General features: G+C 42.8%; 1 protein-coding gene across 1 annotated transcript in view; it reads right to left on the reverse strand.

The window, feature by feature from the left end:
• Window positions 1-1706: 1706 nt before the first annotated feature.
• Nin (ninein) overlaps window positions 1707-12512 on the reverse strand; it is a 105850-nt gene continuing 95044 nt past the window's right edge. The window contains 3 exon segments of the mRNA XM_028858613.2: window positions 1707-5375; window positions 6680-6793; window positions 10303-10500. Of these exon segments, the coding sequence (XP_028714446.1) occupies window positions 5166-5375; window positions 6680-6793; window positions 10303-10500 (522 nt within the window). The 3' untranslated portion in view covers window positions 1707-5165.

Consider the following 12512-nt stretch of genomic DNA (forward strand, 5'->3'; position numbering starts at 1 on the left):
GGACCTTCTGGCAGTTCAGGCAGGTGTGGTGAAACAGTGTGGTAGCTTCTACTGGGTCATAGGGATTTCTTCAGGCACTGTTGATGCCAACTCTATTATTAGGAAGGGCTTCTGGCACCACTGGCAGCCCTGGCAATCGTGAGAGGTCCTAAGGGCCTTGTCCTCCGTCAGTGGTGTGTGGGCAGATGCTGCACTGGGCGGTGGTGGGAGGAGCTACAGCCCCTCCTCTGTGGTTGCCACGCCCACTCTGATAGCAGCATGGTCAGGTGAGGTGTGGTGGTAGCATGGCCGTGTAGATCGCTGGAGACTGGTAATTTTGCTCTTCTTTATGGAGGGACGTTGGGAACTCCTATTCTGCTCTTTTGGATCCCTCCTCAGGACAGTCTTCTGTTGTTCCTAAAGTAGAATTGCATGGTGGCTACTACATCACCACTCATTAAAAACTCCACCAAGTAGGCACTGACAGAAGTATTGTAGGATTGATTGATTGATTTGTTTGTTTGTTCAAGACAGGGTTTCTCAGCCCAGGATGTCCTGGAACCTACCTGCTTTGTAGACCAGGCTGGCTGCCTCTGCCTCCCAAGGGCTGGGATTAAAGGCATGCGCCACCACTGCCCACTTGGTATGGTAGGGTTTTAACAGCACATCTTGGACCATGAATACCTGGCTTTCCCTATTTGCATGCAGGATAGCCTTGACTTTCAATTTTGCAAGCTTCAATTTTCCCCTTATGTTAAATGGGGATAAATAGTTCCTGCCTCATAAAAGCAGTGAATATGAAGTTGATATAAAAGTTTTGACAAGGAGTAAAATAGGGCCTCTGAGATGGATCTAGGTTGGCCAACATTTCCCCTTTACACTTCAGTGTTTGGTACTTTTCATTTGTTTTGTTTTTTGTTTTTTGAAGACAGAGTTTCTCTGTGTAGCCCCGGCTGTCCTGAAACTCTCTCTATAGACCAGGCTGGACTTGAATGCACAGAGATCCACTGGCCTCTGCCTCCCAAGTGCTGGGCAGTGTTTGGTTATTAACAATGTGCTCTGGGTTTTCTTTTTGGGGTCTCTAACACCACCTATATCACCAGCTATGGACATCTCAGTTAAGGAAGTCTGAATTACTCACCTATGGAGATGGCAAAGTGACACAGGTTCACCTCTGAAGCATCCTGGATGCCAAGCAGGGCCTTGCCTAAGGCTAAGTTCAGGTTCTATGTGAACTCTTCACTGCTACAGAACAAACGCCACAAGCTGGCTGGTATGAATGTCGTCCCTTCCTGGACAGGAAGGGAATGAATCTCTGTGCTCTAATTTACAACAAATAACAAATCACCTGCTTAATTTATGTGTATGAGTACCTGCACGAGTTTATGTGCACCACAAGCATGCAGATGCTCTTAGAGGCCACAAGAGGGCACTGGACCCCCTGGAGCTAGAGTACCGGGCAGTTGTGAGCTGTCTGATGAAGGTGCTGGGGACTGAATCCAGGTCCTCTGAAGAGGAGTAAACATTCTTAACCACGGAACCATTTCTCTAAGTCCCCTGGGGGAATCTTCTTAAAATGATGGTTCTAACCTAGTATGCAGAGTGGGAGCTAAATTCTGCATTTGTAGAATGTGTTTCCTGCAACATTTTGATGGTTTCACTTAAAAGGCTAATGATAAACACGTTGAAACAGCTCATCAAAACGCTAAGACATAGAAAACCAGATGCATGTTTGCAAAATTATTTATTTACATTTTAAGCTCACATTAAAAATCATTCTGGGATAGAATGGCTAAGAAGAAATTTACAAACCTGATATAAACATATTCACATTAATCTTTATCTGAATACACTTCTGGAGATGGGCTCTAGACAAACTCAAGTTTTCTTTCATAAAACTAATATTCTTTAAATCATGCTGTATATGTCTTAAGAATAGACTTACCTTGTGTCATTCAAAAATTAAAAAGCAAGCAAGAAAGCAAATGAATGACAAGCAAAAGGACTTGAATTTGCTGTTAACGAGCTGTCTAGACACCAGAAACCAAGCCTTCACAGTGCAGAGATGTTCAATCAGGGCCAACCGTGGTCTACTGACTTTCCAGTGTGAGTGCTTTGGTTATTGGCTTTGGCCTGGCCTCTAGCATGGCTTAATGACCCACTGGAGTGCTATACAACTGCAGACAATCCATTCAGAACAGCACTTGCTTAATACTGTACTGGAGAGAACTCAGATGTTCCTTGACTCAGAATGCCTTTGAAAGATGCTGACCACAGCAGCATGCTTTCTTTTTAACTCAGAAAAATAAAAAGAGAAACCACAAATTCATTTTCCACATGTTAAAAAAAAAGTTTCCCAAGAAGACTTAGTTATTCCTTTAAAAAAATGTTTCTCAAAATAATACCTGCCCTTAACATTGATATTGCTGAAACACTAGACCTGTAAGATGTCTTCTTTAAAGTCTATGATTTCATGATCTATTTTATATAAAACTCACTGATGGCCAAATCCACAAATGGCACACTGAAGCCCCAAGGTGGGGAGGGGGATTCACATTTAACATGGCTTAGCTGAAATCAAGAGTTTTAGAAAAGCAAATGAAAATACTGAGGTTGATTCTAAACCACACCGCCTACTGCTCTCCCTCCACAAGCAAAAGCCTTTGGATAAAATAAATCCCTTCTCCCCTTGGGGGCGGGGTTAAGGCCTTTAAAAAGTAGAAAACAGCAAGCAGGACAAGGGAGGTCTTCTGAGTCCAGTATTGTCTCGCTACTGTTCTTAGATAAAAATCAAGTTTGAAAACCAGTGCTTTAAAAAAGAAAAGACAAACGACAATAAAACACGTCACGTGTGATTTTGGAGAGAGCCCCTGCAAAGTCTGGAAGTCAGCGGACACACAATGAATTCTAGGATTTGACATCTGATGCCTTTAAAGCTTTAAGCTATCCCACAGGGCCAGCTACTCCCCGGCTCTAACAGCTTCTCAAAAAGAAACCGCTGCACAAATGTATAACTTTAAGGTATCTGTCGGGTAGTTCTGATACTGGTCTCTCCCCCTATCTGATAAGGGATAAAGCAAGGAATTACCACTTTACTAGGGTAGCACTTTGAAGTTGGGTGAAATAATTCTAAGTGTACTCTAAAACTTCTCAGAAAGTCCTATTTACAGTCATTGTACATCACTTTATGTTCACATAAATACAAATTTATAAGAAACACTAACCTACACTTTTCATAATATAAAAATAAAAAAAATAAAAAAAGCGCAACACACATGGCCCCATGCCGAGTCAGTGCTGGAGAAACGCGCTTGCTGTTCAGGTCAGTGGTACAGACCCGGAGACCCTGAAGCAGCTCACAGAAGCACTTCAGACCCTCCCAGTTATCCCTCTGATCTCAGCTCAGGCCTAAGTTCAAGTGAAAAAAATTTCTGCTAAATAAAGCTAAGGCCATACAAGTGCTTGAGAAGAAGGATTTAGAGGAGAGTTAATACCAGATGCCAAACATTGAGATGTATAATTATAGGGAAGGATTCTTTTCCCAGTGGGAAACCAGAACTTTCTGATAGTAACAGTAGCGTCAAACCAGTGTGAAGCATTGGACCACAGTGTGCCGTGTCAGAGCCCCTGTGGAGCCGGCGCTGGGCTGGCGGGACTAGGTAGTTGGTCCTAAAGAATCCCTAAGAGTCGTCATGGAAATGACTTGAGATTTCCTCACATCACGTGACTTCTCAGCCTATTTGACTTAGGCTGTGTTCCTGCCCATAAGCCATGGTCGACTCTTCTCTTGCATCTCTAATAAAGTGAAACTCTCATTTCTCTCCCCATGGAAACGCAAAGGTGGCTGAGCAGAGCTTTGGAAGTGTCCTGCACCTGGTAATTCCTCCACCAACCACTCTGTGTGTGTGTGTGTGTGTGTGTGTGTGTATGTGTGTGTACATGTGTGTCTAATTAAAAGGTTTATTATTGTTCCTTAAGCCCAGACCTTGAGAACAAAGTCCTATTATCACTTTCACCTCTGATGGCTTGCCAACATTCTCCGAAGTATGAAATTCATATGTTCAGGTGTGAGGTATCAATCGGCCAGGAGCATGGGAATCCTGACCTGCATTAAACAGGGGGCAAAAAGTCTTCTACAAATCCCTCTTCTATAAATTGGAGAGGTTTTTAACTCTAAAGTCAAGGCCTCTTCAGATAATTAAGTGCACTAAATATAGAAATAAAAATTCTATGGCTGTTAATATATAAGACAAGTAAGGTCCTGTGGTTTATACATGTCCAGTTCTTAGAGAAGCTAGGCAGTACGTAGTTCAGGAAGACAGGTTAGAAACTGTTCCCTGAGCTCTTGATGCGAACTCAAAGGTAGGTCCGTGAACTCCAAGGCTTGGGAGAGAGGAAACGCCCCCCATCAGGCTCCTGTAATCTTCGTCCAAGAGTGGCTTTGCACTCCAAAGTGGGCTGTTCAATGGTCTCCTCATAGTTCAAATATTGTTAAAATACAGTTTTATCCATTTTTTAAGAATACAAGGTCCCAAACAAAAACTTGAAGAGGAGGAGAAAGGACTGTTAAAATCAAGTAAACCTTTGACCTTAGTAAAGAGTGCAGTTGAGTAGATCAGCTCTGAGTCTATTTTATAGAAAGAGGAGCGAGAACAGGCACCAGAAGCCAGAATTTCACAAAATGAGGACTTTTCTGACCTCAGCGGCTAGCTTCTTAAGCCTTCTTTAAACAGAACTGCAGTCAGACAATTAATCCAAAAAAACAAAACTATTATAAGCATAAGGATTACAGTACTTATATGTTTCCAAAAATAAAGACTATAATAATATAATAACCACTCTAGTTAGATCTTAAACTTAAAAGGAATCTGGATTGTATATACAGATAATAGCAATTAAAAACCATTAAAAATTGGGATTTTAAGTTCTTAAATTATTTTCATTCTTGGTAGCTATCCAGACCATCCTTTAAAAGTTTAATGCTCAGGAGTAATTTAAAAAGTGAAATATGTGATTTGTGAAACTCCTGTAAGCATCCATTTGGAGGCTCCAATTCCTGGCAGAGCAGACTTTGGGTGGGCTTGATTTGAAGCCCCGGAAGTTCTTTAGCGGGTTCGGAGAGCGGACTGAAGCCTTCCATGAACGTCAGTAACAGTGTACAGATGCAAGTGCATCCTTTGGTAGGGCTATGACCTCAAAGGAGGGGTGGAAGCCAGGGGTGAAGGGGCCAGGTTCCTCACGATGGTGCTGAGGCTGGCAATCTTCTCTTCTAGGAGGTAATTTTTCTTCTCTGCTGTTTTCTGTCGCTGTTCAGTCATTTCCAGAGCTTTCAACAGCTGGGCGTTTTCAACATACAGATCTTTCACCATGGCATCTGCTTTTGTGTTCTTGCAGAGCTAGGACAGAACCAGAAGCATCTTATTCCGCTTGTGTGAACCACCCTCACGAGAGTTTCAGGGCTAACAGAAGGGACGTCGGAGGACAACCTCTGAGCATTGGTGCTCCCATTCTACAATGTGGGTTCCAGGTACTGCACCCAGGTTGTCAGGCTTGGTGGCAAACACCTTTTCCTACTACTGATTCATCAGCCCTAAGGTACCTTTGGAGGTTGCCACAAGGTTGGGAACAGGAAAGGCAAAGTTCCATTATTACCCATTTTTAACACCGAGTATATCATTTTCTGTTTATCTAGAGATGTGTATTTCATATCTTGGATGAAGAAAAATCTGTAAGTATTTGCCTTGAGCCACTCGCTTAATTAGGAACACTTTGGATACGAGCCATCATTAGCAAATACACATTTATAGAGATGTGAACAAAGAGGCCTCAAAGGAACTTTAGGAAAAAAAGGTAGAATACAGAATTCATATTTGGGGGCTTAAAAAAAGTGGTTCCTAAGTTCTTTAGACATTATCAGCAGAATTAACTTATTAACAACACAAATTAACAGCACTAGAAGGATACAAAATCTTGCTGGGTGGTGGAGGTAAACGTCTTTAATCCCAGCACTCGGGAGGCAGAGGCAGGTGATCTCTGTAAGATTGAGGCCAGCCTGGTCTACAGAGTGAGTTCCAGGATATCCAGGGCTAAAAAAACCCTGTATCAAAAAACAAACAAACAAACAAAACAAACAAAAACAAAACAACAAAAACAAACAAAAAACCCAACAACGAAAAAAGGAGACAAAACCTGGAGTTACGTGTGGAATGTTGGGACTCGGGAGGCAGCTCAGCCGTAAAGCACATGCCTTGCAAGTGTGGGGACCTGACTCAGAGCCCTAGCACCCACATAAAAAAGCTGGGTACAGTGAGTGTGCACAGTGGCAATTCCTGTGCTGAGGAGGACACAGGCCTAGCCTAATCAGAGAGACCCAGGTCCTCTCAAAAACAAGGTGGATAGCTCCCGAGGAATAACACGCCCACCCGCACACACACATGCATATATACACACACAGGTACGTGCTCTCACACACACATACACACACCCCCATATAGCCATAAAAACTGGACTGTCAGGACAGCAGAGGGGACAAAGGAGACTTACACACACACATAGGTACACACACACATGCACACATATACACACAGGTACATTCATACACATACACACACACACACACACACACACACACACACACACACACACACACACACACACACACTGGCCTGTCAGGACAGTGGAGGGGACAAAGGAGACTTACCTGTTCTTTGAGCTGATTCACTTTTTCTTGAAGGAGCCTCTTTACCAGCTTCAGTTTTTGTTCAACTTCTATCATTCGTTCTTCCATGAGATTTACAAGGTGTTCCTGGCTTCCCTAAGGAGAAGAGGGAGAAAAAAATGTGTTATCATTTGAAAGTTACGCCTCACTCTCCCCATCAGAACCTAGAGAAAGCTCAGCCGATGCTTTGCGTGCGAAACCAGGAGGGATTTCCAAGGAAACGGGAGTTCTGGGCGCTGCCCGGGTTGAACATGTTAGACAAGCAGCCCCATCACAGAGGAGCCAGGGAAGAAACAAAGACTCTTACCTGCCATACCACCATCCCCTGAACAGATTCTTAAACCCGTAATCCATACCCACGTGTACAATGGCCAACCCTCCACTGTGACGTGGGTCTCTGCAGTGCCGTGGGCCTCTGAACATTGCGAACACTGGGGTCGTTTGGGGTTGCCTAATGTTTCCAATCAGCTTCCAACACATGCCTCTCATTTTTCCTTTGAAATGACTGGCGACCATCAAAGGTTAGTTTTCTTTCATGATAATCAGCTTCTTCCTGCCAGTGACCCTCCTCAGCTGTTTTCCCAGGGGCTTGTCAGTGTGAAGAAAACATCACACTCGGGCATGCATTTATCATCAGAGCAGACTAGAAGTGAGACATCTCAGACATCCAACCCTGATAAAACCACAGGACAGGAAGAGGCGTGGCCTTTCCTCTCCTTCCTGATAAATCCACAGGACAGGAAGAGGCGTGGCCTTTCTTCTCCTCATACAAGGATGGCATAAGGAGAACATGAGGTTAGGAAGCGAGTGACCTCGAGAGAGACAAGACTGTCCATACCCTCGCTTACAAAATGCCCACACCAGGAATTGCACATTTCAGAAGGTGCTTCAGGTCCTTAAGATTATTATTACAGGGCTGGAGAGATGGCTCAGAGGTTAAGAGCACTGGTTGTTCTTCCAGAGGTCCTGAGTTCAATTCCCAGCACCCACACGGCAGCTCACAACTAACGCCAAGATCTGACACCCTCACACAGACATACATGCAGGCAGAACACCAATGTATATAAAAGAATAATAAATAAATTTTAAAAAAGATTATCATTACTAATTATTATTATTGTGATTCAGGTGTTAACAATTGGGTGACAGCTAAATGTTTCTTAAAAGGCATATTTTGAAAAGAATGCAGGATGCTCAAACATGAGTTGAAACCCATTATTTGCTTGGATTTAAATAACAGCACTAGACCATGTCACCAATTTGAAGACAAAATCTGTAGCTGGTAAAGCTTTATATACAAAGTAAATAGGGCCTTGGATGTCTGGCTTTTTTTTTTTTAAAGCCTATACTTTAAAAAGTATAATGGCTTTTTAAGGTTTATGCATAGTGAATAATACTTGTTTCAAGAAATCAAAATAGAAAACCACAGTAGCAGATAATTCAAAGAGCATTGAGTATTTCAACGGAAGAAAAACAAAGGACAGTGATATATTTAAATTGTCTTTATTGTTGCATCAAAATTTTCCTTTTTTTCTGTCAAAAAAGTATGATACATCTTATACAAAGCAGTATAAATAACCCTGATTTTCTTCAAATTCCATATATAAAAGTAGTACCTTCTTTTAAAAATAATTACAACATACGGAATGAGAAAATATATAGAGAATATATCCTTTCAAGAATCTTAAATCCACTCTTTAAACCATATAAATAAACTGGTTTGTCACAAGCTGAAGTTTGTGACTGATTCACAAAGTCTATCATGTCTACATAAATAAGAGACAATACTGTGAAGGCTTAACAGTTGAGTAATTTGAAAGAGCACTTGATTCCAACATGTCCCAGGTCATGTCTGTGTAGAGTGTGTGTGTGCGCGCATGTGTGGGTGGGGGTGCGTGTGCATTTGAGACTGTCATGGTAACCAATGCCATCATTAGCAGCCCATTTTTCAGAGGTGCCCAATCCTTCTGTAGGAATCTGCATGCACCGCTCGCTGCTCCGGTAGCAAGGCCTAGAGAAAGGAGGCAAGTGGTATACTTCACCCTGGTGTCAAGATTATGGCATGTTTTTAGGGGGTCTAAGTTCACATACTTACAATGCAAACACACTCTCAGAAGCACACACAGTCACACTACATGTATGAGCAAAGCAATACAAAGACAGGAGAAACTCCTCCCTCCACACACAGGCACTGTGCAGATTTGTGTAATGTGCAGTATTCTTCCAATTAGAGTCAGCTCAGCAACCGGAAAAGGAGAAAGCCCGGAGGCCATTCCACTGCGAGTACTGAACAGTCCACTCTCTCCTCTGGCTGAAGAATTTCTTTCTTTTTTCTTAATAATTTTTTGTCTAATACTGGGAGATATTGGCACAAGACATTTGTTTTTCAGTTCTCTCATATTGATGGGCAGATTAGGAAAAGCATACTTTAAAAACAGTGTGTGCGGAAGGGCAAGGAGCACATCTTTGCCAAGTAACTAGAAGGTCTTTTCAAAAACAGAAGCCAAGGTTTCGGATTTCAACGACACAAGGAAAAACTGCGGCTTCCCTCTCAGACTCAACCATAGCAGCTTTTGTTTTAAAATCTTCCTTTAATACTGAGAAGCTGAAGCGCTCCGTGGAGAGTTGGAACATCTCTTTAATAGCCCGCCATTGCGGACTTAATTTAAAAAGCTGACTCTAACATTGAGCAGGGGAGTGGTAGACAGAAAGCTCCCCAAAACATCAAGTTTTGAAGACCATAAATAAAAGGACTTTTTGAAGGTCTTGTTGAGAAGAATGAGAGACAGATGTGGACAGCACAGCATGGCTGTCTACTAGTAAGAAGAGAAAGCAGAGTGGCCCACAGGGAGGGCTGATGTGACTTGCTCCTCTGAGGGAATCAAGAAACTGGAAAATTCCTTATCCAACATTAACTGGGACATAAGTATTTCTAAACTAGAAAGAATTGATAGATATAAACAAAGAACAGCTTTATATTTTGAATTCTCACCCTTAACTACAACTTAATTAAATGGGTAAGAACAAAGAGGTAATTTCTGAAAAATAAAGATTATGTATCCAGACCTAAAGAGAAACAACTATGTAAGCAGTTTTTCAAACTTGATTCTTTCAAATGTTGAGTGAAATGAACTAGATAACTAAGAACATGACACTACCTAGCTGCACATTGTTCATCATTAGTTATAAAACTCCCCACCTGTGATTTCCAGACCTTGGCAGGCCACACTGTACAGGAAAGCTGAGAATGTCTGTCCACAGAGATTCCTACTTGAGGATTGAGTTTGTGACATTTTGGGCATCAGAGAAGAATGTCAGGCCAACTATGCACTCTGTATAAGGATCCTTGATCCTTTGTCATGGACCACTGAACAAAGGAGACCCAGCATGCTGAGTGGCCTGACTCACAAGCAGAGGGCTTGAAAGTAAACTGCAAAACCAAAGCAAATGCTGGCCATAGTTCAGTGTATGTGCATCTCAGGGAAGGCAGAACAATGATGGAGAAGTCGTTCTCCATGCCCTCCTTTGGACTGGTTTATTTTTCTAACCAAGGTAGACTGAAGGGGATGGTCTGGGTGTCTCTGTGAAGAGGAAGCACTCTGTACCTGCGGTGTGTTGGTTGCGGAGGTCCGATTGTCAAGCTCTTCCTGCAGGTTCTGGCTTCTCCTTTCTGCCTGCAGCAGCTGCTGGTGAAGCTGCAGGAACTGCTCCCTGGGCACCATTGGACAGCTCTGCTGCTGGAGCAGCTGCAGATCCCAGTGAGAGGACGGGCTAAGCATCGCAGTGGACCTCAGGGGCTGCATCTGAAGGACAAGGGCAAGGCTTGGTCAGTACAGGGCCTTCTGCCAAAGAAGGTGCCGAGCAGGGGACACTGAGCTCAGAGCCCCTTCACGGCCTCCTAGCCCCTGATCACTTAGAAATGGGACAAAGCCTGGTGGAAGCGCATGGATAGAGTCCTTCAACTGCTTTTTGGAGATAATACATTATGTGATCAGGCTTTTTTAAAAGAAATTATAACTTGAAAGAATAGACCATCACTCCTGAGTGACTATAAGGACATGAGGTCTATGATATCTAAGTTTTTGATTCTAGAACATTCAATTGCCCTTTTTCCTTTTGTTAAAAGTAAGACAGGAAGATGGAGAGGGTGGCTTGGCTTTAAGCTTTTCCCACTTTCCTCACCATCCATGAAGATTCTTAAAGGTGACTACGTATCTACCAACCCCAAATTAACATTTTAAAAAGAACACTGTACCTACAATTACTTCAGCTCATCTTAGTTTTACCGATGTGTTGTTATGCCCTTAAATAGCAACAGGATAGGCAAGTGTGGGCACAGAACAACCCACAGAACCCACAGAATGCCCAGAACACCCCAGAACTGGAATAAAAGTATTTGTTGTAAACAACAAGGAAACGGTGTATCCACATGCCAATCAAATTGAAGACGCTGACAGGAAGTCATTTTAGCCAATGGAACATGCTGCTTTTCATCTGTCAGCACATCCAGCAGACACAGGGCCCAATAGGAGGCATGCAACCCACATGAGCAAGAAGTAAACTGGAGGACCTCCGGGGACCTCTGGGCTTGTGGAAGGGGAAGGACCTCTCATACTCAACTATAATTAAATGCTAGGAAGTTCCAGAGCCACTATCCATTTTCTTAACTCGAAATCTCCGAGGTGGGTCATTATCCGTTTTGAAATATTGCTATTAGTTGTTTGTAGATGTGAAAATATAACATTATTTATGAATGAAGAATATGATGGATTATGCTCCCACAAATTTCTATCAGTGGGGCAGTTTTCTTCATAAAGCTTTAAACACTGAGGGAAATCTTAAGAAAATAGACATGTTCCAATTAAAATGAAAAGAAAAAATGAATACTGGCTCTTGCCCAAGGACATATCAATGGTCATAATCAACAGAAAAGACTGGATGGACACAATGTTGAGACGTTCCCATGCGATGAAGGTTCACCGGAAGAGAATGATCTACCTTCACACACTAGCTCGGGCACAGAACTGCACCCTTCTCTGCTACTTCCAACCACTGAGTTCTAGGTAGAGGTTAGCCAGAGGGGGGAAAAAACAAAAACAAAAACAAAAGAAAGTTACAGGAGTTACAGGAAGAGGAAGAAAAGTGCAAGTTACAAAGAGAAACAACGGGCATATTATGCACATGAATAAGAGCGTACAAGAAACCAACGTCACCTTTGGCCGTATGTCAGCTTTACAGTAAAGGGCCTTACGACTGTAATTCTGCAGCCGCACCCTCATCTGCTGCAATCCCGCTGGTTGTGAACTTGCCAGCTTCACCCATACCCAGATCCAGGAAGTGCAGGATCTGAGGTTAAATCCCTTGTTGCATGGACGTGAAGAAGAAAGGCATTTTCTGTTCAACCCTCTAAACTGTGGACTGCTAAGTGACACAGCAGATAAAGGACTGCAGAGGTGTCTGAATCTTTGAATGTTCAAAACGAAGTGCTTACTGCATAGTCAACTATTGTAGTGTTGAAAAAGCCCAGGAATGGGAGTCAGTTTCAAGCCAAAATCCTTCTTTCATTTCCCAGTCTAGTAATTTGTGTTCTTTAATTACACTAGACCCTTAAAGCTAGTCTGTAGAGATGGGGGAGACTTCTCTGGAGGAAGTATGCATATCGGATAAGAATCATCTAGAAAGCTATTCTCCAAGTCCCTGGCCCCAAGGACGCTGAGACAGGAAAAAACCTCTGTGTTTGCTCACCACCTCTCACCCCGGCCAAGTGGGAATACTGCCAGCGAGGGAGGAATACATGGATCCCTTGGGTGAATAC

The sequence above is a fragment of the Peromyscus leucopus genome, chromosome 14, assembly GCF_004664715.2.
Source record: "Peromyscus leucopus breed LL Stock chromosome 14, UCI_PerLeu_2.1, whole genome shotgun sequence".
Classification (NCBI taxonomy): domain Eukaryota; kingdom Metazoa; phylum Chordata; class Mammalia; order Rodentia; family Cricetidae; genus Peromyscus; species Peromyscus leucopus.